The sequence below is a fragment of the Colobus angolensis genome, unplaced genomic scaffold (genome assembly GCF_000951035.1).
Source record: "Colobus angolensis palliatus isolate OR3802 unplaced genomic scaffold, Cang.pa_1.0 Scaffold14, whole genome shotgun sequence".
Lineage (NCBI taxonomy): Eukaryota > Metazoa > Chordata > Mammalia > Primates > Cercopithecidae > Colobus > Colobus angolensis.
The window spans coordinates 17,261,557-17,286,001 of NW_012114488.1; the positions used below are offsets into that span (position 1 = coordinate 17,261,557).

Below are 24,445 nucleotides of genomic sequence, written 5' to 3' on the forward strand. Positions count from 1 at the left end.
AAAAAAAAAAGAACTGTATTCTTAGTTTGGTAAAGCAGTCAGGAGCCATCTACATTTTCAAAGGGACATTCAGAGGAATGATGGCCTCAAGTACAGAACAAAAGACAAATAATGTGTACGTTCACTAGTGTGGCCTCCTCCAGGTTCTCATTGCCTAGACTCAGGAAACTGTTTGGGTGACCTGGCGATGTGTCCAAGCTGGTCTCTCAAGTGTGGTCAGATTCCCTGGACTCAATCTATTATTGTCTCCTTTGACCCATGACACCACCTGGGTCCTTCCGATCATGCTGCTTCTGGCAAAAGTGACCATGCCCCTCCAACCCAGACTGTCTCCTGGCAGCACCCCATGACCCTTGCCCTGATATTGCTTAGGCCTGGTCGTGACAAGTAGTAGGGGTTTAAAGAGGGGGAGGAGGAGAAACAGATCCACGTAGGTCTATCCCTGCACCTGGATGACAAAGGAGACCGGGACTTGAAGGGACTGCTCTCAGAATGGAAGACAGGCCCACAGAGACTCCTATGGTCTAGGACAAAGTCTACTGCACAGGCTTCACCTTGGCAGCCTTCTCAGGGCAGGGCGGATATATTCCAGCGGGTCCAGATCACCAGTTGCAGTTTCAGGGCAACAGGGCAGGTCACTACTGCTCCTTTCCCTCAGTTTAAAAAATAGCAAAACATGGCCGGGCGCGGTGGCTCACGCCTGTAATCCCAGCACTTTGGGAGGCCAAGGCAGGTGGATCACGAGGTCAGGAGATCGAGACCATCCTGGCTAACACGGTGAAACCTTGTCTCTACTAAAAATACAAAAAATTAGCTGGGTGTGGTGGCGGGCTCCTGTGGTCCCAGCTACTCAGGAGGCTGAGGCAGGAGAATGGCGCGAACCCAGGAGGCAGAGCGTGCAGTGAGCCGAGATGGCACCACGGCACTCCAGCCTGGGCGACAGGACGAGATTCCATCTCAAAAAAAAAAAAAAGCAAAAAATGCCACTGCTATCAGGTCCCCAGGTAGGGGCCAGCCCTGCTTTTTGATGAGCCTTGTGTGAGCAGACCCTTTACAAACCCAGCTGTAGACAGAACTGTCTTGGTGGACTGCACTTACAATCTACCCTGCTTGATCAGGTTCCAGCCCCTATAGATCTTGCCTCCCACAACACTCTCACTGGCCCAGTAAGCTCTGGCTTCATCTTGAATATCCCAAACTTGTCCTCTCCTTTGGGATCCTGAGTATGCCATCCTCTTTGTCCAGAATGTTTTTGCCCTAGATTTTCAGACTGACTTCTTGCCATTCAGAGCTCAGCCCAAATATCACCTGTCCAAAGAGGCCTACCTCTTCACCCAGTCACTTTATTCCATTCCCTATTTTGCTTCCTTCATAGTTCCTATCATGGGTTTGCATAAGTAAGCATGACTTTTACCTGTCAACTGCTTGCCTGCCTTCCCTACTAGAACATAAGCTCTGTGAAAACACAGACTGTGTCCTCTTTGCTACCATGTCTCCAAGGATAGCAACTGGCACCCAGGGGATGCTCAATAAATGAATGAATGAAGGCTCAATAGTTACAAAGCCAACTTACAGAAAAAGAGAAGCCATTTAGGACTGCACAATCTATTAATACTTTCTGGGGCACAGGTCTCCTATACTAGGAGCCCCCAACTCCCAGGCCACAGGCTGGTATCAGTCTGTCGCCTGTTAGGAACCAGGCCACACAGTAGGAGGTGAGCAATGGGTGAGCAAGTGAAGCTCTGTCTGTATTTACAGCCGCTCCCCACCACTTGCATTACCACCTGAGCTCTGCCTCCTGTCAGATCGGCAGCAGCATTAGATTCTCATAGGAGCGCAGACCCTCTTGTGAACTGCGCACATGAGGGATCTAGGCTGCATGCTCCTTATGAGAATCCAAGGCCTGATGATCTGTCACTGTCTTCCATCGCCCCCAGATCTAGCTGCTGGAAAACAAGCTGAGGGCTCCCACTGATTCTACATTATGATGAGTTGCATAATGATTTCATTATATATTACAATGTAACAATAATAGAAATAAAGTGCACAATAAAGGTAATGCACTTGAATCATCCCTAACCATCCCCCTCCCCAGTCTGTGGAAAAATTGTCTTCCATGAAACTGGTCCCTGGTGCCAAAAAGGGTGGGGACCACTGCTCTAGACTGTCTTAATTCTCTTCTGCTATCCATCTGTTTTGGGGGTTTTTTGGTTTAATCGGTGTCTCCCTCCAGAAGTAGGAAAGAGAAAGACAAGGTAAAAGAGGAGAAACTTTGCCAGTGGCCTTAAAAGCCTTTATGAGGAAAGAGCTGAAAGTATCTTGGGAAGTTTTTAATGTTTGAAGCCATTTTTGCTTCCTATATCCATTAATGAATGGCTAATAATGTTTTATTTGCTTTAAAAGGACTACCAAGCTCTAATCACAGGGTTTATTTCTTTTCCAGAAAGCGGATGTTAGTGCTGTTAATCAAAAGCCTTTGAATCAAGGTCATATGATTTCTAACAGATTATTTCCCGCACAACATGTTTTTGTCTCATAGCAACAAATCATATCATTAAAATCACCAAGGCATGTGGGGCTAAGTGTTTGATTAGCTATAACTTTCATTTCAGAAATGGCCACCTGTGGTAAAAAGTTATGCCAGTTTATGTGAGCAGATGAAAATGATACACCTCATCAATTTCTAAAATTAGGGTACTGACAATATAGTCCTCCATGCTGTCCTTTTATTGTTGAAAATAAAGGAAAACTGAATATCAATGCATCAATAAAAAATGAGTGTTCCCTTTTGTAAGTGGAATCTGACCAGCTTTGTCTGGAATTTGACTGGTTGTATGGAAAAGGTTCCTAAATAGGCTGGACATGCCTGTAATCCTAGCACTTTGGGAGGCTGAGCTCTTGAGCCCAAGAGTTTAAGACTAGCCTGAGTAACAAGGTGAAATCCCATCTCTACAAAAAAAGAAACACACACACACAAAAAAAGAAAAGTTGCTAAATAAAAACTATGTTTATCAGGTAAATGATCATCTTTTTCATTGCTCAAGTTTTAATCATTTTTTTCCAATTACTATGACGAAGGCTTGCTAATTTACTTGGATACTATACATATAAAATAAGGGCTAACATTTATTGATCACTTGCTACATGTCAAGTACTGTTCTAAGTTCCGTATTGAGAATTATAGAGTTCAATTTTCCATTTCCGTAAAGAAGTTTAACTCAGAATACAAATCCAGATTCCTCACCATGGCCTGTGTAGCCTTCATCTTCTAGCACACCATTCTCTCCTTGCTCACTCTGCTAGGCCCCACTGGCTTGCTTTTGATATCTTAATGACATCAAGCTCCTTGCTTCCTTAGCTCCTTGCTTCCTTGACCTTCTCATCCTTTAGGTTTCAGCTCAGATGTCTGCTTAAAGAGACATTCTCTGGCCAACCTGTCTGTTAATGTCTGCTCCAACAGTTACTTCCCTTAGAGCACTTATAATTTGCCCTTCTGATTTTGACTTCTATTTCTTAGCCATCTCTCCAGTAGACTGTGAACTCCGTGGAAACAAGGACCGTGTATGACTATTTACTGAATAAGTTGATAAGTGGATGGACAGATTCTGTTTCCAAACATCCCTGACTCCCTTCTTTGCTTCCCTCCCAGACCAAAAAAAAAAAAAAAAAAAATGGCTTTTCCAAGGCTTCATATCACAAAGACTCTACTCATGATTAAAGCTCACTCCTTTCCCCAGGAAGTAGAGAACGGATTTCTTTTTATTCATTCAACAAATATTTATTGAACCTCGATGGCCAGGCACTTGGTGAACAAAGATAAATAGGATACAGTTCCCTTGGGAGTACCTCAAAATAAAAGGAGAGAGAAAGAAAATCTGTGTGTCTGTGGGTGTCTGTTTTTAAACACAAACCCACACTAGTTAGTGTGTGAGAAGGGGAGACATATGAGTCGACAGCCACCTACTTGAGAATCCCTGTTCAAAAATAGCTTCCCTGCGGACTTGTGCCCAGTGCCTACAGTTCCATCAAGAGAGTTTCTTCTGTAGGAGCGGGAAGGTGGCTGATGTGATAGACAAATGATTTGCTAGCATGGTAACTCCTCAGTTCAGAGGCAGTGTTAATCACAAAGCAGAGGCCAGGCGCGGTGGCTCAAACCTGTAATCCCAGCACTTTGGGAGGCCGAGACGGGCGGATCACGAGGCCAGGAGATCGAGACCAGCCTGGCTAACACGGTGAAACCCCGTCTCTACTAAAAAAATACAAAAAACTAGCCGGGCGAGGTGGCGGGCGCCTGTAGTCCCAGCTACTCGGGAGGCTGAGGCAGGAGAATGGCGTGAACCCGGGAGGCGGAGCTTGCAGTGAGCCGAGATCCGGCCACTGCACTCCAGCCTGGGCGACAGAGCGAGACTCCGTCTCAAAAAAAAAAAGCAGAAATGAAAATCTTGCACAATCACGAATGGGCGCCCAGGACTGTATGTTATTTGTCAATCCTGTGATCTTCTTGGCCTGAGTACACACGATCTTTGTGTTACTGAGCTTTTACCACTTGGAATGTGTAAACCAAATCCTAAATGAGGTTTTCCATTTATCAGTCGCAACATGCAACATTTTTCTTCCTTATTAAGAATGGTATTAAAAGAGTTTATGAGAGAGAAATAAAATCTGATTTTCAAGTTGTCAAAAAAACGTCGTGATATAATGCAATCAGTTTAGCCAGGAAACAAAATGGCCAATATAAACTGTTGCAGGAACTCCCACAGCTGTAAGCAGCTGTGGTTCCTGAAAGGCAACTCCTTCTTTATCATTTCTTCCATCTGGTTTCTTTTTTTTTCCTCACTTTAATTGTGCATGCATTCTAGCATACAAATCATCCCTTTTTTTTTTTTTGGTCCACAGGTACAATTGTACCCATGTACCCATAAATTTATTCTATTCAGTCTCCTTGGTAGAGAAAGCAATAATTTTATAATAAAACGAGGGTTCTCTAGACTTAATTCCCTCTCTTTTCCCAAATATTTGCATCATGAGTTTCATGTGATTGCACAGCCATGAACTCCATGCTGGTGACCTTCAGTGGAAGGATTCGGAGGTAGCAGGAGGCCGACTTTTCCAGGGGGTGGGGTGAGGAGAAAACACAGGCTTATTCCCTTTCTTATTTTCACCTACTTTGAAAACTTTTTTTTTTTTTTTACATGAAAGGGGTGACCAATAACCATTTTTGCTTTAACTTGCAAAAAGCTTAGATATGCCATTTGCATGGTGATTATTATTTATTTATACACTCATTAATGGGTAAGGAAGTAATGCTCTTCTAAAGCCGAGGAGCCACGTAGCCATGGTTTCCAACTGCACAAGCATCCCTTAGGTGAACAGCTCTTTTGAAGTGGTTTTGTTGGCAATTAAGTGCAGTTATAGCCCTGACATGAAACTAAGCATTTGTACACCTGCCCTGAATGCTTAAAATCTGTGCCAGTGAGTGGGATCTGGAAGTAGAGGAGCACCCTGCAGAACTGGGCTGCAGGATGCATTTAAATAATAACAATAATAACTAAAAGCTGTTAGTATTGAGGGTTTACCACCAGCCAGCCACTTTCCTAGTGCCTTTAATACATTATCTCATTTAATCCTCACAGTAACCTTCATGGGAGTCATTGCTGCTGGAGGCCTCATAAATATTCTAGGGTTGCAATGCCCTGCAAAAAAGCCATCAGCACAGGCAACCCTGACCCTCTTCTCTGTGGTTAGATGGGAGCCAAGGCCAAGGGACATGCAAAGTGAATTGGGGCAAGCTTGCCTTCTGTATGTGCTCAGTTTTCCTTTGTTCTTTTCAGTCTTTACTCATTCCTTAATTATAGAAGTAATACCTGTTTGCTATTTTTATTTTTATATTTTTTATGTGGTTTTTTTTTTGTTTTTAAGACTGACTCTCATTCTGTCGCCCAGGCTGGAGTGCAGTGGCACAATCTCAGCTCACTGCAACCTCCACCTTCTGGGTTCAAGTGATTCTCATGCCTCAGCCTCCCCGAGTAGCTGCGATTACAGGCGCACACCACCATGCCTGGCTAATTTTTGTATTTTTAGTAGACAACATTTCATCATATTGGCCAGGCTGGTCTCGAACTCCTGACCTCAAGTGATCTGCCCTCCTCTGCCTCCCAAGGTGTTGGGATTACAGGTGTGAGGCTCCGCACCCAGCCATTTGCTATTTTTAAAAATCTACAAACATATATGAAATTAGAAGGAAAATATACCTATCTCCTAATTCCCTGCTGCCCTCCTCACCAAGATCACCACTAGATCCTGCTAGACTTAATATGTATATATATAAACATACATAGTTTAAATAAAAAAAAACATGGATGGGATCATCACTACAGCTCTTGCCTTTAAACTTAATCTTTTTGATGTCAGAAGGTGTATTCAGTGCAACATGGGCCTAGTAGTCCATTGTATACATAAATCACAAATGACTTATCTGGCCCCTTATTGCTAGGCATTGTAGTTGTTTTTGTTTTTACTCTAATGCAACAATGCTTTCATAAACATTCTTGTTCTTGTATTTGTATGTGTTTGTTTAATGTTTCTATAGGATAGATTCCTATATGTGAAACTGCTGGGCCAAAGAGGAAGCATATATAAAATCTTGATAGTGAAATTGCCTTCTGGGAGATTGCACCAATTTACACTCCTATCAGGAGTGACTGGGAATATTCATTTCTCTGTAACTCCACCAACACTGGATGTTGTCCAAAGTTTTTAATTTTTGCACAACGAATCAGGGAAAAGGTATCTTTAAGAATTTTGCACTTCTTAAATCTAATGATGCTGAGCTCGGTTTAATTCTCATATTGGCTATTTGTATATCTTCTGTGAATTATTCCCCTCTCCTATCCCCATTCTCTTCCCTCTGCCTTTCAACACCTCTTTTCGCCCCCAGGATCCCACATGTCTCTCCCCAACCCCTTAACAGAAGGAAATAATACAGAGAGCAAGGGGACGGTGAAATGCTGAAAGAAAGCGGGTCCTGGGGCAATAGAGACAAAAAGTGTTCCCAGTCAGGAGTGTTTGCCTTTTAAAGGAACCTGCCCCAACGGGACAATGCTCACCTCCAAAGACTGGATTGCCAGTGGCCCCGTTTCAGCTGCAACAACAGGAAAAGTATTTTCCAGTGGGAAGTATTTTCCAGAGGGTCCATTATAACAATGAGTCAGTGCTGTTTTTGTCTATCACAATGAGGCTTTCCCTTGCTAGTAGTCAAAGTCAGCTGCTTGGGACTGTATCACAAAGCCTTGACTTAAGTATTCACACTTCTTTGCATTAATCTAAGCGGTTAATCAGAAGTGCAGTTAAAAACGTATGTATGCAGTGTTGGCCACATCATTGCTTACGGGATCAGAAAACTGGAAACTATTTTAAATGTCTGACAATAAAGAATAGGTTAGTAATAATTTGGTAGATTCATCTGATGAAATACGATGAAGCAGTTTTAAATGATTCTGGAATAAGTACACTCAATGTCACTGAAAATTATTTTAATTTCAGATTAAAAATATATGCAAAGAAAAAAAACACTGAAAATTAATATGTCAAAACCCTAATAGGGAATTCTATTTGGGTGGCAGAAATATGAAAACTTTTTATTTTCTTTTTTGAACTTCTGGGCATTATTTCAATTTTAGGAGTGACCAAATAAATATTATAATGATCAGAAAAAAAATTTTTTTTTTTGAGATGGAGTCTCACTCTGTCATTGCCCAGGTGCAATCTCGGCTCACTGCAATCTCTGCCTCCCGGGTTCAGGCAATTCTCATGCCTCAGTCTCCTGAGTAGCTGGGATTACAGGCACCTGCCACAACACCTGGCTAATTTTTTTTTTGTATTTTTAGCAGAGACAGGGTTTCACCATGTTGGCCAGGCTAGTCTCGAACTCCTGACCTCAAGTGATCCACCCACCTTGGCCTCCCAAAGCGCTGGGATTACAGGCGTGAGCCACCGTGCCTGGTGAAAACTTACCTTTAAATACAGATTAACAGAATGTTAAAAAGTAGTTTATGGTATTATTCTCACAAATTATTCCTTTTAAACCTGGCAATCACTGAGAAATACAGCCTTGACCTTGCCAACATTCAGTTCTCAGTGATTCATACTTAAGGGAATCCACCACCACACCCACCCTATGACTGGGCGCTTAGAGCAGGCGGTAGCATCCATGTGCTCCCACCCTGTTGACTTCCCAACATTTATACACCACGTCCCAGTTTTAGGCATCACGGACTCTTTCTCCCTCTCCAACCCAAGGCCCCATTCTCCTCACACCCTCCTGCTTCCCCAGCCCCCACCCTCATTCCTGATCTCACACTCATTCTTACCTATTTCTTCCAAGCATCTTCTAAGTTACATTTCTCTATCTCCTCTTTGTTGTTTTTTTCTGAGTTATGAATTACTGCGTTGCTCTCTTCACTTTAGGAAGCTTTATACTTAGTATACATGTACTAATATGTAAATTATGGTTGATTACAGCATTTGTGATTATTTCTATAATTTATTTTAAAGCTGCACATCAGGCCTTTGGTCAGGCACTTCTTACACTCTTTGACCTACTTTATGTCCAGTGTTTATTTGCTAAGAAAAATATCACATCTCACAGCCCTGTGTTTCATCTGTAAAGCCCTGTTGTTATTTTCCAGGGGCCTCAGCGGAGATTTAACATCAAGAATGGTGGTGGGGGGAACAAAAAAGGTGATAGAATCTCTTATCTCAATCTAAGACTTCATCACTTTCAGAGATGCTTACTGCACTGGTACATACTATTATTTCAGAAGTAGTTTATTGAGAGTCTAGTATGTGCCAGACACTGTGCTTAAATGCTGGGGAATTATGAATTGAAAGTACATGTTTGCATTTGCAGATGCACAAAAGCTTGCAGTCTGGAAGGAGAGGAGACATGTACATAATCAGATGTCATGCTGGTGTTAGGTGTCCCAACAGGACCAGAGCAGGAGGGAGAGAGAGGACCTGAAGGAGAACGTGATCTGGCGAGGTTTCCAGAGGGACACTTGAGCTAAGTCTCAAAAAATGTGTATGATGGTGGTTGCATAACTGTGAAAATACTAAAATTTATTGAATTTTGTATTTAAAATGGGTTAAGGATAAACCTTACAGTATGTAAATTAGATCTCGATAAAGCAGTTGTTTTAAAAGGTGTACCGAAACTGGGTCAGACACACCAGAGGGGGAAGAACATCCCGGATAGAGAGAGGAGCCTGGCAAACGCATGGACATGTGAACCACCGCGACAAGTAGGGGGACTGCCAGTCTTAGAGTGGCTGCAATGTAGGGTAGCTATAGATGGCTCAAGTGTCCAAAAGGGTTTAAGCAGCAGAATCACAGACGCAACTTCATTTTCATGTGATGGCCCGAATCCCAGAGTCTCAATGACATTCTGGGCACCTTCTGGTTTTTTGTTTTGTTTTGCTTTGTTTTTGACTCAAAGCCCTTTCTCTGCCAAATCTAAGATGGGGAAGAAACATGAAGAGAAGGAAGAACCCATATGCCCAAAGATCAGAACAAAAAATACATTTTCTAGAAATCACTTGGGTCATCTCTCTGCTTCTAGGCAGGTGTGTTAAACTAATCCAGACAGAGGAACCTGTTTTGTCCTTAAAGGTCCCTAGAGAAGAAGACTCCAGTGGGACAGGCTTTAGGCTAAGAAAAAGCATTCTCGTCCGGGCGCGGCGGCTCACGCCTGTAATCCCAGCACTTTGGGAGGCCGAGGCGGGCGGATCACGAGGTCAGGAGATCAAGACCATCCTGGCTAACATGGTGAAACCCCGTCTCTACTAAAAATACAAAAAAATTAGCCAGGCGTGGTGGCGGGCGCCTGTAGTCCCAGCTACTCAGGAGGCTGAGGCAGGAGAATGGCGTGAACCCGGGAGGCGGAGCTTGCAGTGAGCCGAGATCGCACCACTGCACTCCAGCCTGGGTGACAGTGAGACACTGTCTCAAAAAAAAAAAAAAAAGAAAAAGAAAAAGCATTCTCTGAAGGCACTTTGCAAATCCAGCCACACATGGAAAGCGCCTGGGTGAAGCAGAACGCCCTCCCTGCATTCTCACCTGTTCATCCCAGTCTAGTGACACAAAGCATTGATGTGAGGCCCTTGTTTCTTCAGTCACCCAGCCCAGAAGGCCCAGAGGAGGTAAAGATCACTTACATGGCACCTGCTGATCAGGACTTCCAGGACAATGGTGATGATAGTTCCATGGAGCATGTGGGGAAAGATTGGGAGGCAGCGCACATGCTGGATACCTCTGAGGTTCAAACTGAGGGAACTCCCTGGACCTCAGAGGTCTGGGGAGGTCCTGGGGGTAACACACGGAGGTGAGGGGCAGGGGCCTTTCCAGCTGCCTGATGCCCAGGACATCCTGAGGCTGGGAATCATATCCGGTGTCTATGGTTGGCAGATCCAGGCCTGCTCGGTTCCTGTGAGGCTGGGGCCGTGGCACCATTGCCTGGCTACTGCCCGAGGAGTCTGCTGAGGCATTAGGTAAACTTTGGTCTGATTTGTCTGAGTCATGGCCAGTGTCAGGAGAAGCTGCTGAAAGCTGAGATCCCAGCCATTGATTACGTTTTTCCATAAATGAAAACTGATGCTCTGCAGGGAGGGCTCCAACCACAGACTCAGACTCGGGCTCGCTGACTGCAGAGCACCCAGAGGGGAAGGCTTTGCCTGGGCCTGGGTGTCTCCTGCAGAAGCTGTCTTCACTGTCCTCCAGAACTTGAGTGCGCAGGCAGGTGACCTGCTGGGATACAGGCCGCTGGTGATTTGCAAGTTTGAGGGTTGCGTGAGCTTGAGAAAAGTCTCCAGGGGAATTGTGAGGCGTTGTGGGTACAGACAAGCTGTTGGGTGCCATGTTCCTTATATTTGGAGCAGGTGGTTCTGATTCTTCTTCCAGGGAATATTCTGGGATTGGTTTCAGCAACTGACTTGGGTATGGTTCTGATTCATCAACCTCCACAGGAATGCTTCGGTTCATTCTAGTTTCTGGAACAAGAGAAAACATGCCATAGCCTTAGAAGACAGATCAATTCTTGGAGTCCTCACTTCATGACCTTAAGGGACCTCATTCAGGATGTGGTTTAAATTAACATTGAGACACCAATGTGCCTGCAGAGCCCTAATCCATAAAATTGTTTACTTATCCTCCAGGCAAAAGCACTAATGCTTATTAAGATATTTTATCTGGAAGGCAATTCAAAGAATATGATTGGACCATCCTGTGGTAGAAATCTTTCACCAGCAAGGGGAAAACACAGATGAAAATCAACTGCCAAGTATTGAGGAAAGAGAAATTATCATAATGTGGGCTGCTTCGTGTGTGCTTGGAATACATGATGAAATAAATCTTAGTAACTGATATGGAATGATGGCTAAGATGTGTTAAGTGAGTTTTTTCTAAAAGCCACGCGCAGAGCAGTGTGCATACTATGCTGCTATTTTGCATAACAAATGAGAGGAGAATGTGTGTGCGTTTGTGTGTGCATATCTGCTTGTATATGTATGAGGCGTGTGGAGGAATCACAGGCATTGCTACACTGGTTGCCTTTGAGGATGGAATTGAGCTGGGGGAGAGCAGTGGGAGGAAGTTTTCACCTTTTGAACTTTTATAATTTTGTTCCATTTGACTATTGCCTAATTTTAAAAAAGAAAAGTGTTTTCTTTTAAGCAAAGAAAGAAAGCCCAAGTTTAAAACACATTGAAAAAAGGTCAGAGTGACATTTTCTACCTAATTTTAGGTCATTTGGAGGACTTAATTCCCTCTGGGCACTATGCCTGCAACAAAGGTAGCCATGACCATCTGGTTTGTGATGTAGTTGAACCAGCAAGGCTCGCTAAACTAGACCTTAGCCTGCAGAGCATTTAGCCCACAGTCCAGGCAATACTGCTTTTAGCTGTAAGAAGAAGAACTCTTAATTAACCTAACACAATGAGAAAGAAAACCAGCCCTCTCTCATCATTAAACTGGTTGAGGTGATGCCTTGACTGGAGGGGGAGGAAGAAGGCAGTCCACAAGACTGCACAGGAGCAACTGGGGGTTTGCAGGAGGCTGAAGAGCAGGTGTTGTAAAAGAGCAAGCAAGTGAAAAAGAAGAAATCCCAGAGGGTTATTCTATGCAAGGCTAGTACATAGCATACTTCAAATACCAGAGGGAGAAAAGGGATTGTGTCTGGATTTTAAAATTCTTCCTTTGGATCCATGTCGCATTTCAACCACAAACATTCACTGAGGGCGCACTGTGCCTAAAGTCAGGTTACACAAATTATGGTTCTAAGACAAGTTTCGGAGAGCATGAATTCACTTTCTCTTGCACCTTGTACCCAATCCAATGCGATCATGACAGCATGCATCTTGAAATGCTCCCCTTTCACACAGATGGGACCAGCAGTTTGCCACCAAATATACTTAACGGCCTCCAGAAAGGTACCTCTCTACTCCCTGCCAAATGAACGCTCTTTGACACTCTCCTGCCACTTGGTACTTGGCATCAAACTTACCCACCTGCCACACGACGACCCCTGCTCCATTTTCCGACACAACAGAAAACTCAACTTCTAATTTCGGGCTGGCCTTCCCTCCTTCCCTCCATCTCTCCCTTTCCCTATCTTTGTCATTTTCGGGCTGTGTATGTCCTCTGCTCGTTGGTTCTGCAGAAAAGGGGACTTCATCAGCTAAAGTGATCAGACCTTATAAAAATGAACAAGAGCCTACCAAAAACACCAGTCAATATCGCAACTGTTTATTATTTTAAAAACGTTCGGCTGAGCGTACTGGCTCAGGCCTGTAATCCCAGCACTTCGGGAGGCTGAGGCGGGTGGATCACCTGAGGTCAGGTATTCGAGACCAGCCTGGCCAACATGGCAAAACCCCGTCTCTACTAAAAGTACAAAAATTAGCTGGGTGTGGTGGGACGTGCTGTAATCCCATACTGAGGAGGCTGAGGCAGGAGAATCGCTTGAACCCAGGAGGTGGAGGTTGCAGTGAGCTGAGATTGCGCCACTGCACTCCAGCCTGGGCAACAAGAGCGAGACTCTATCTCAAAAAAAAAAAAAAGTTCACCATTTTTTCCCATTCTTTCTTGCAATTTTTCCACAGTTATGAAATTGGATGTGCCACACAACACGCTCTTCAGCTGGTCGGAAAACAAAAGTATTTTTTCAAGGCCTAGCTGAGTGTTGTGTCATCTTCTGCATGCACTTGTGGGCCCACAGCTGAACGGGAGGCAAAGAGACACAAAAACTGAGCTGACTAGCAGGACTAACTCCTGTGCTCTGTTGTCATGGGATTCGCTTTCAATCCCATTGAGGCACAACTATTTACATTCTCCCTGGGTTTTCCAATGTGAATACCTTAGAAGTGCTTTTTCACCCAAATAAAAAAAAAGTTGCAAATTCCACTCTTCTCGCTGAGGAGCCATCAGGGGGTTTGGAGGAGGCTTTAAAAAAAAAAGCGATGAGGGCAGTCATCTCACATAACTGGAAATCTGAGGTCATCCTCTGGTGGGAATTCTGCAGTTAAAACTGGTCTGGGGCTGGGCGTGGTGGCGCACACCTGTAACCCCAGCACTTTGGAGTGCTGAGGCAGGAGGATTACTTAAGCCCAAGAGTTCAAGGCCAGCCTTGGCAACATAATGAGACCCTGTCTGTACAAAAAAATTAAACAAATTAGCCAGATGCGGTGGCATGCACCTGCAGCCCCAGCTACTTGAGAGGCTGAGGTGAGAGGTCACTTGAGCCCTGGAGGTCCAGCCTGCAGGGAGCCGAGATCGTGCCGCAGCACTCCAGCCTGAGTGACAGAGCGAGACCCTGTCTCAAAAGATAAAAATAATTTTTCAAAAAACTGGGCCGAGCACCCTTCCCCCACACAGCTGCATGGCTGGCTTCCTTTCTCCGTGAGGTCTTTTCTTGACTGTCACCTCAAGGAGGTCTCCCTGGTCATGCTCTCTAAAATGTTTACACTCTCCTCTCATTCCCATCTCCCTGCTTTACCTTCTTCTCCAGCAGTTATCACTGTCATACTGTCATATATCACCCAAATGTATATGATACACACAAATATCTAATAATCTCTTTGTTTGCGCATCACCTCTCCCTTCTCCCAGAATATACACTTCCTAAGGGTGCAGTTTTCTCTTCTCTTTTTATTTGTGATATGGGGGTCTTGCTCTGTCACCCAGGCTGAAGTGCAGTACCTAGATCATGGTTCACTGCAGCCTCAAACTCCTGAGCTCAAGTGATCCTCCCACCTCAGCCTCACAAGTAGCTAGGACTACAGGCGCACACCATTGTGCCTAATTTTTTTTTTTTTTTTGAGATGGAGTCTTGCTCTGTCGCCCAGGCTGAAGTGAAGTGGCACAATCTTGGCTCACTGCAACCTCTGCCTCCCAGGTTCAAGCGATTCTTGCACCTCAGCCTCCTGAGTAGCTGTGATTACAGGTGTGCGCCACTGCATCCGGCTAATTTTTGTATTTTTAGTAGAAACAGACTTTCACCATGTTGGCCAGGCTGGTCTCAAACTCCTGACCTCAGGTGATCCGCCTACCTCGGCCTCCCAAAGTGCTGGGATTACAGGCGTGAGCCACTGTGCTGGTCAGCGTGCCTGACTTTTAAAACTTTTTTGTAGAGATGAGGTCTCACTATGCTACCCCAACTGGTATTGAACTCTTTACCTCAAGCAGTCCTCCTACCTCAGCCTCCCAAAGTGCTGGGAATGTAAGTGAGCCACCACATCTGGCTTGGGGGCATGACTTTTGACTGTTCTATTTACAGCTATATTTTCAGCACCTAGAACTACACCTGGCACATAGTAGGTGCTCAATAAAGATTCATTGAATGAATAAAAATTGATGCCTATTTCAGAGAGGGAACAGACAGGTAGCTGGATCAGTGACAATGAGAATGTTGTCAACAACAATGTTGGGTAGCAAGGAGTATCTGGTGGGCCTGGTCCTCAGAGTTCTCAAAATTATGCCACATGGGTGACACTTCCCTCTTCTTTTTTTTTTTCCTCTCAAGAACATTGATTAAATGCCCACTATGTGTCAAGCACCCAAGTTAGGTCTGGGCCATGCCCAAAGGTCCTGCCCATGGGCAGGATTGGCCACAATCCTTACTTGCAGAATAAAGGTGATGCCATTAGTCATGATGGGAACATCTACTCTTAGATTCCAGGCAGGGAGGTGCTGGTCTTTGTGCCTCCGCAAGAGCTCCACCCAGAACAGAAAAGGGTGGGGCACGCCTGCCGCTACCACACGGCCCCTTCCAGCCTCAGACCCCTGCCTGAACTGGCAGAAAATGGGCAACCCTGTCGACTCTCCATAGGCAGTCATAGAGAACAATTACAAATGCCACATCAGGGGGCCACAGACAGATTAATGGGTTATGCAGGGATGGCAGTTTTATCTGTTTTGTCTTTAATGACAATAGTGTAAAAATACTAAACATTAAAAAAAAAAAAAAACAAAACACTCAGTATCTCACCACTGTGTTTTTAAAATACAAAAAACCATTCAGCAGAGGGTGAGAGTGTGTATTCTGGGTAAGCACAGGTGGGCATGAACTGGGCACAGAGGTGAGCCCTGAGGACATACAACTGGATGGAACAGCTGTGCATGTGAGCCTGGTTCTTGCTTGTGCTGACCTGACCCATTTTTCTGTTTTTCCATTTTTTTCCCCAGGCTTTCTCCATATTTACGTGCTTGTAACTCTGGCGTGACCTTTGCTCCAGTCTCTACCAGAGGGCGGCACCTGGATTGAAGTGGAAAAGCCCTGTTTTCCAGCCATGACCCAGGGAGCAAGCACCGACTCCTCAGGGGAACAGGAGACCTGCCAACTAGGACCCTGGGAGCCTCCATGTTGGCAGTGCCCTGTGTTGTCTCGGGTTCACCAGCAAATCCTCGGGGGAAAGCAGGGCTGGAGGGCGAGGAAACCCAGGAGAGTTCCTAGCTCAGAATCCCTCTCTGAGGCTCCCGAGACAGATGCCCAGGCCTCACACCCAGAGACTCTGAGTATTTTTGTTTATCGTATGTAAAAGACTAGTGTATTTTTGTTTAAGTCTCACAGGTAAACAAGTTCTCTCGTACTTTGTCAAGGGAAATGTAATCTGTGCAATTTGGCAGTAACTATCAGAATTTTAAAAGCGTATGCCCTTTGACCTATTGATTTCACTTCTAAGAATTTCCCCTGCAGAGGTGTGTATATCGTGTATGAAATGAAGAGGCTATGAAAACAGCCAGCGCCGCAGTGTTTATAATAGCAAAGACCGGACACAACCCACATGTTTAAAGGTTCTGATGTTTAAAACTGTAGTATGTCTGTACAATGAGCACTCCACATCCTTTAAGAACGAGGAAGGGCTGTGTGAACTGAAATGGAACTATCTCTAAGATGTATTAAGTTAAAAAAATCCAAGAGTAGCACAGTGTGTAGGGTATGCCATCCTTTGTATGATAAAAGGTCGTATATCTGCCATCTCAAATGAGGAACAGTGGTTGCCTCTGGGAAGGGAACTGGATGGCTAGGAATGCGGTAGGAAAGAGGTTTGCTTTTCAGAACATTTTATACCATTTAAGTTTTGTCACAAGGGCGCCTGTATTGACTTAAAAGATAAAAAATGAAAAGGAAAGGCTCTGCTCGTGATTCTGATGCTCACAAAGATTAAGAACCAATGCGAATGAGGAACTCATGAGGCCGCCCGGGAGAGAGTAAACATGTCTCTTCAAATATCAAAAACCATTCAGCAGAGGCTGAGAACACGTGCCTGGGGTAAGCATGGGTGGGCATGAGCTGGGGACAGAGGCAATTCCCAGGTACCTACAACTAAACCTCAAAGACGACAGTAGCTTTTCTTTCTGGCCTTTTTTTTTTTTTTTTTTTTTTTTTGAGACAAGGTTTTGTTGCCCAGTGGCGCACCATCACAGTTCACTGCCACCTTGCCCCACTGGGATCAGGTATTCCTCCCACCTTAGCCTCCCATGTTGCTGGGACCACAGGCATGCACCACCACGCCTCGTTAATTTTTTGTTTTTTGTAGTGACGGAGTCTCACCATGTTGCCCAGGCTGGTCTCGAACTCCTGGACTCGAGCAATCCTTCTGCCTCGGCCTTCCAAAGTGCTGAGATTACAGGCGTGAGCCACTGCACCCAGCCTGACAGGAGCTTTTCATCTCTGGACTCTCATCACCATTTGGACCGTGAGCTGTGGTTCTAGCTTTTGGATCGGACGGGCATCTTTCCTCACATCTGTCAGTTTCTCTCTCCAGGTCCCTCGCTCAGTCTTCCTTTTTGCCTCCTCAGGCTTGAGACCTTTCTCTGGGCTCCTCTACTCTGCCCTGAGCTGCCTAGTTTTGCGAATAATATCACATCCAGATGTCAGCAGCCCTGACGTCCATGTGACAATGCTCCCTTGGTGTCCCAGTGACAGATTTTCCCGTGCTTCACCTTCTTTTTTTATTTTTCTGTACACAGCCCTCAGTCAACCCCCCTGAGCTGCCTCCAACTCTTTGCTCATGTCTGTTTCTAGCGATCTTTTCCTCTTCTAGCACAATCTTCCTTAACTTGCTAGGTTTTTGAATCAGAGCCTCTTAGTCTTCACAACACTACCTTTCTGATCTCACAGTTCATCAAAAAGCTTTTCCCCCATCATGCCTGCCTCCCTTTTTTCAGGTCCATTAGACTCCACCATGGCCTGTGTGGGAAGCAAGTCTCTCCCAGGGCAGACATGAACAGGCCTCATGCCCACATCCACAGTGAACTGTGGCTTCTGCCTTCCAGATGGGCTTACCCGAAATCAACACATATTCCTAGGATGTGGGAAAATATGCAATACTTAAATGCAAAGGCTCTGGGTTCAGACTCCTAAGGGTTAAATTCTCCCTGTGCCCGCTAGCTGCATGGTTAGATTTGTGATCCTGACAAAGTTATCTGACGTCTCTGGGCCTCACTTTTCTCATCTGCAAAATAGGGAAAAGAGCGACACTTCTCCTTAGGGGTGTGGTGAGGATAAAGAGTAGATGTAAATAAAGTGTTGAATGTAGAGCCTGGCCCATTTCAAGCTTTCAAAGAGCAATGGCCATTTTGTTATTTTTAATGCAGCTACAACTGCAGTTATTATCTGGCTTTGGAGCTCTCTTTTTAAAGACAGTATTCCCTGGCCCTAATACACCCAGGTGCTAATACTGTTCTTTGAAGCTGATGTATAGAGACCATATCTTTTTAACAAACGTGTATACATGAGTCATTTCCGGCACATTTGATACATATCATCTCCTTTGGTCCTTAAAACACGCCTAGGCCATAAGCAGGGTAAGTGTTACCACTTTGCCATTCCTGTTTTACAGAGGCTTAGACACATTGAGAAGCTTTTCCATAGTCACTTAACAAGTGATGGGTGAAGCCAAATCAAGCCTTTAGATCTCCAAGCTCTTTCCATTAAACCATATAAATCAGGGGTTGGCAAACTTTTTCTGCAAAGGGGACAGATAATAAATAGCTTACGCCTTACGGGCCACATGCTGTGTCTGTTTCATATTCTGCTCCTTTTTTATTTATTTATTTTTTTTTAGGAAAAAACACCCTTTAAACATATAAAAACCATTCTGAGCAAAAGGCTGGTGCTAAAAACAGGTCATGGTAACCATTGGCTCTAGGGTTGTCATTTACTGTTGATATAGATTGTATGCTGATAAGCCAGAATACAAACCTAATGAAACTGATATACTTAAGAAGCTTTACTCTTTGTTAGCAATCACTGCTAGTATTTATTGAATGGTTACTATGTGGGAAATGCTGTTCCAAGTGTGATAGATGTATTAATTTACTTAATCCTCACACCCACTCTAATTTCATAGGTACTATTGTCAGACTTATTTTGCAGATGGGAAAAGGGAAAAGCGAGGTATAGAGAAGGTAAGTCACTTTTCCAAGGTCACATGGCTATTACGTAGCAGAGCTGTGATTCAAATCTAAACGGTTTGGCACCAGAGCCTGTGCACTTAACTGCTTGCATCTCGATTGGGAGCACTAACTGGTTCAGCTATTGGGAGGGAAAAAAAGGGGATGGGGAAGCCACTCACATAACCCCTAGCAGATTCTGGAATAAATATGCTTCAGAGCCATTCACCTTGAAGCTGAGGAGGCATGGAAGCAGGCCACCTGTGTTCTGTACAGCATCACCAGGCTGGAAATCTGCCATGGCTTTCCTTCACGCCATTACAATAGAGGATACAGATGAGACTGCAGAGGCATCTTGATTTGAGAAAAGCATTTGATTGGATCTCATTAAATTTTAATCATAAACTGAATTCAAAATAAATTGAAAACTGCTTGACAGAGCACCAACAAAGGGTGATGATAAATGGTGATGCATCCAGAGAGGAGCTATGTTCCAGGGGACAACTCTAAGGCAAGGACGGATGGGATTTAATGAAGGTGTTATGTCCCCACAAGAAGACAAATAGCGCAGCAAGGAACAGAGGAAGGGCAGGAGTGAGCAGCCTGAGTAATTAATAAACCATATTAACAGCTCTTCCATAATCAGGCCTTGGTGATCACAACTGCTTGGATTTTTTCTTAAGGTTTTTTTGAGTCAGGAATAGGTTTGAAGAGTCCTAGAGACGCACAGCATGAATATTTCAGGTGGACATTAAAAAGAAATCTATAAATTTACAGCTGGGAGGATCCTGAGATCTACTTTGGATCAGAAACTTTCAATTACAAGATTCCCAAGGCCGTACTTCATTCCCCAGAGAGTAATCTTTTTAATAAATGTCCAAAAGTCATGGATTGTAAAAAAATACATCTAAACTCATTAATGTCCTTTGTTTACTGCCCAAATGCATGCGAACTTCCATAACGCTGTTTTGTTGAGTGGAAGGTTGGTTTTGAGTGAACTGTTTGGCTCAGATTCAAACTCCAGTGAACAAATACTTCCAAGTTTACTTGCAGAATTTCCCAGACAGAGAAGTTCTTCCACTGGGCTTGCCAGAGGACTTGAAACAGTGGTGAGCCCTGGAAGGAAGGGAACATTTACTGGCCCTTGGACATAACCCAGCACAGTAAGACTCACATCAGGCTGAAGGCAGTGCAGTGTGAACCGACCTAATTTGAGGAAGTTTGCTCTGGGACTCCTCTGAGCTACTAAATGAGGAGGAGAAGGACTAATGGGAACACACTGACTCCATCACATCAGAAGTTATAATAAACATTTACAGAACAACCTCAAACCAGTCCATGTTTTTTGTTTGTTTGTTTTTTGTTTTGCTTTGTTTTGTTTTGTCGTTGTCATTGTTTTGGTTTTTGTTTTTTTTGTTTCTTCAGATAAGATGGTTTCTCTAAGCACACGTGTGATCCCAAATTCAGCCCCAGCCACGGAGTGAAGGAGAGGAAGGGGCAGAAAGGAAAAATCAAGAGAGGAAGAGGAAGGGAGAGAAAGGAAGGAAGGAGAATGGAAGAGAAGTAAGGAAAGTGGGGAAATGCTGAAGGATTTTTTTGTATTTGCCTTTTATTGGTGTAGGAGAGACACTTAATTAACTTGTAATTTGTATGTAGCGCTGGGTATGAGAAAGGGCAGCTGGAAGGGAAGGGAAAGAATGAATATAGGTAAAAGGCAAGAGGATCATAGGGTAAGCTGGGAGGCCAGGAAGAGTTTGGACAGACAGCTCAGAGTAGGAAGAAAGTTCAGAGCTGGGAGGGAGACCTGTTGACTCTGGGAAGGGGAAAGGGAAAAAACATTGACATCCTGACTGCAGGGAAACAATGAGGCAGCGGAGACAAGTATCCCTCATTGCTGAGGGAGCTGCCAAGACCCCAGGCAGCCTCGGTCTGTGGGGTGCGAGGAGAGGGGCACAGGCTGGGAACTTCGGTCAGTCCTGGCCCTCCGCGTGAGTTCAGCTGCCTTATCAGGGAGTCAAGCCAAACCAGCACAGACCTAAGGATCACCCGATGGATGGAAGCCCATCCTTCTTCAGCCAGTCTACAACTTCTGGTATCCGGGAAAGTCTGTGCACACACAAGGTGTGCACAAACAGCTACAGAGTGAGCTTAGTCACAGCCAAGCACATGTGTGCTCCTAGGAGGCCTGCTGGACACGGGGGGCAAAGACTGTCAGTGGGAGAAAGGACAGCCTGGGTTTCATGAACTAAAAATATCTTGGTGACAACGCATTCGGAAGAAACAGGAGAGGCCCAGGGGGGCAGCTTCTTGATTCCAGTCCTCAGACACTTTCTCATGGAAAAATCCTTCAGACTGCAGGATTGTTTTGATAAGGAAATGTGATCAAACATTAGGGGTCATTTCGTTGGATCTGAAAGGAATTTAAAGTTGAATGTGCCTCATCTGTGTTCTCTTCTTTTCCTGCAGCAGTTGCCTGCAATTCATATATGTTTTTAGAAGCTCATCTAAAATTGCCTGCAGCAGAAAAATGATTTGAATTCAGGATATTCCTGAGATTTCCATTCTGCAATGTGTAAAACATAGATTTAATTTAGACAAACTACCCCACCATAATCTTTCTGAATGCCTGTTGGAAGAATGCCTGCAAATATGACTGTCTTCTCTTCTTCTTTTTATTTTCAGAGCATTTGAAAGGCACTAACTCCTTAATCCCGGGAGAAGCAGGCTTTAACATTTTCTGTCTCTACACCCTCCAAAAACGAGTAACCCTGAGTTAAGAACCTTTCTATCCGACATGTTGGTACATTACCCAGACCTCACTCCTGTTTAGCCCACCCCACGCAATGAACAGAGCAGAGTAACTACATTATCCATCTTCTGATGCTCCGTCATGGAGTGACTGGTAGCTGCAGCAGCAGATTAAGAATGACTGTGGTGTGTGGCCTTTAAGGATTAGAGCGAGGTTGGCAAGTGCACAACAGTTAGCCTGCTTTTAGATAATGGTGCATCATTGTTTGAAAATCAAATCAGGAACTCATTGCAGGTGAACTATCTTGAAATTCCTGTCCTTTCATGCCAGGGGAATAGAGAGAAATGCCTAAAAACATGACATGGACTACACCAGGACATCCCACAAAAACAGATTAGCAATACCAAAAGCTCTGCACCAGCCCATCCTGGTCAGCTAGGGCCTATTTGAACTGTATTGATGGCAAGTAATTCCCAAAAAGAAACAATAACTTTTTTTTAAGTCACGGTCTGGAAAAAGTTAAGGATTCTGTGTATCCGCCATCTACTAATGTCTCTAATCACAGTCATCACCCTTACATGGTATTAGGATGTGTTTCACAGTTTCCCTTCCCCTCCCATTAAAGGCCCCACACACAGTGACTGGTCCAACTGAGGAGTGGTTTCCAGGTCCAGCTACAGCAGTAACTCTGGCTTCTGGAGCTGGGCTTGTCTGCCAGTTCTCTGGCCTGCCTTGACTCTGTTGGGAATAGCACGGACTATCCTTCCTGGGTAACCCAAATGGGACATGAACTAATTCGAGAAACTCCCTGTTTTCTCCTATTGGCTACAGCCAATAATAAGGCCTCAATTCCAGGCAGCCCTCCGGCAGAGACGTGTGTCCCCCAGCCTCTCCTGGCCTTTCACCCTGACTGCTGCTTTACCTTCTGCCTTGAGAGCAGACGAGTGAAACAGAAATCAAAGCAGTTGACATGGAAGCGGGGTGCTACTAGGCATTTGGTAGCATGCTGAATTCTGGGGGGTAGAAAAATATCAGGAGAAAAAGTCCTTTCCTCAAGGGGGTAACCAACTGGTAGTGGGAGGTAAAATTAAAATATGTGAATAATCGGTAAACAAAACAAGTCTTGAAGACCACCCACTACCACTACCCCTCTGGGACTATCCTGGCTTTGTTTTATAAGGGAATTTGACACACTTGTGTTAGATCACCACCCCCCCCATCAATTTACTGATGAAGAAATCCAGGCTTTGTGGAGTCAGAGTGAATTGCCTAAGTCATGGAACCACAAGAAGTGAAGAACTTGAAGCCAAGTTTCTTGTCCTTTAAAAAAAAAATTGGCCTCTTATTCTCCTGTTCCTTACAAAAAAAAAAAAAAAAAAAAAAAAGGCCCCCTATTCTAAGATAGTATCTTGAACTGGAAAGTCACAAGAAGCTTGATTAGCTTCTAAGATCAAGTTCTGGCATTTCTCCCCCTTGTTCCCAAAGGCTCCGTCCAGCGCCAGCCTGGGAGGGCTGGAGGGCGGCTGCGGAGAGGGGCCGGGAGGCGGCTCAGAGCCAGCACAGAGCTCAGCAGAACTTCCTGGCCCAAGAATGCGCTGTTGATTTTCTTTTTCCCCTGCACGAAACAGGGATCGAGAAAACTCTGCCACTGACGTGTTCTGGGGCTGAAAGCCAATTACTTAATCTTTGCCATCCCTGGCTCTCTCCTTGGAGAAGTGGGGCCTGAATTCTTGATAGAAACGTGTGGGGACACTAAGTACCCAAACGAATGGTTCCCAGGCAGCTCCGAGCTGTCCCCGTGTGCGAGCCTCCTCTCCTCAACGGGTTAACTCGGCGGGGCTCGCTGGCCTGAAATACTATACCAGCAACGCATCCTTGCAGCACAAACTTCACTGTCATTTTCTCAGCTAAGATGGTCTCTGTGCGAACAAGTTAAAGGAGGGGAGAGGAAGACAGAGGAAAGTAGAGGCAGAACGTTTCAGTAAAGGAGAAACAGCGTGCTTTGGAAAATAGGTCAGAGGTGAAGAAATAAGACCAGGCAAGTGGTAAACTCCGAGTAACTTACCTTAGAACCACCACGGACAGACAGACCGGGCCCGGAGAGTGGTCGGCTCTCGGCGGCTTCTCGTCTCTCTCCACCTTGGGTCGCCCTGGGCCTCCCTCCGCCCTCTCCCGGCCCAGGTAAGTAGAAGAACAGGCTCTGAAGCAGGAAGTGGAAGCTGTATGCAAATTTCTACGGAGCCTAGGAAGCCTCTGCTCAAAATCTCCCTGTGGGCAGTGAATCAACGGCTGAGGAGTCACTATTTCTTAAAACAGAAACCTCCTTCATTCATGAGAAAGGGCCAGTGACCAATTAGGCGGCATTTTTGTTTTCGCCACCCAGCTAAGAAGCTGCCCAGGAGTGGGCCGAACCTCAGTGTAGTCGCAGTGCCCTCGCCTGGGAGGGTATCTCCGGGAGGAGATTGAACTTGAGGGCTAAGAATGACTAATCATTAGCAGCATCAAAGAGGGGATTGGGGGCAGATAATGGGGAGGAAGAGGGAGCAGAGCTTCTTGCATCTCCTCTAACTGCTTAAAACATCAGTAGTTGCTGCCTATAACCACTGAGGGGGGGCTCACTGACCATGCCCCTGGACACACGTGTACACACATGCCTGTGGCCTGTGCACAGGCCACCCTATTGTCAGGCACAAAAAAAAAGTGGTTAATTTTAAGAACACACACACACATACATACACATGCACTCTAACC

At 44.9% G+C, this 24,445-nt stretch overlaps 1 protein-coding gene across 2 annotated transcripts in view; it reads right to left on the reverse strand.

Moving 5' to 3' along the window:
- TRAF3IP2 (TRAF3 interacting protein 2) overlaps positions 1-23,836 on the reverse strand; it is a 47,512-nt gene extending 23,676 nt beyond the window's left edge. The window contains exons 1-3 of one of the 2 annotated variants that reach the window (XM_011935011.1): positions 23,760-23,836; positions 19,175-19,287; positions 10,212-11,042 (exon numbers count right to left, since the gene is read on the reverse strand). In XM_011935011.1, the coding sequence (XP_011790401.1) occupies positions 10,212-11,042; positions 19,175-19,193 (850 nt within the window). In that variant the 5' untranslated portion in view covers positions 19,194-19,287; positions 23,760-23,836. The remainder of the gene's footprint in view (positions 1-10,211; positions 11,043-19,174; positions 19,288-23,759) is intronic. The other variant, XM_011935012.1, reaches the window with a different exon arrangement.
- Between the last annotated feature and the right edge of the window lie 609 nt (positions 23,837-24,445).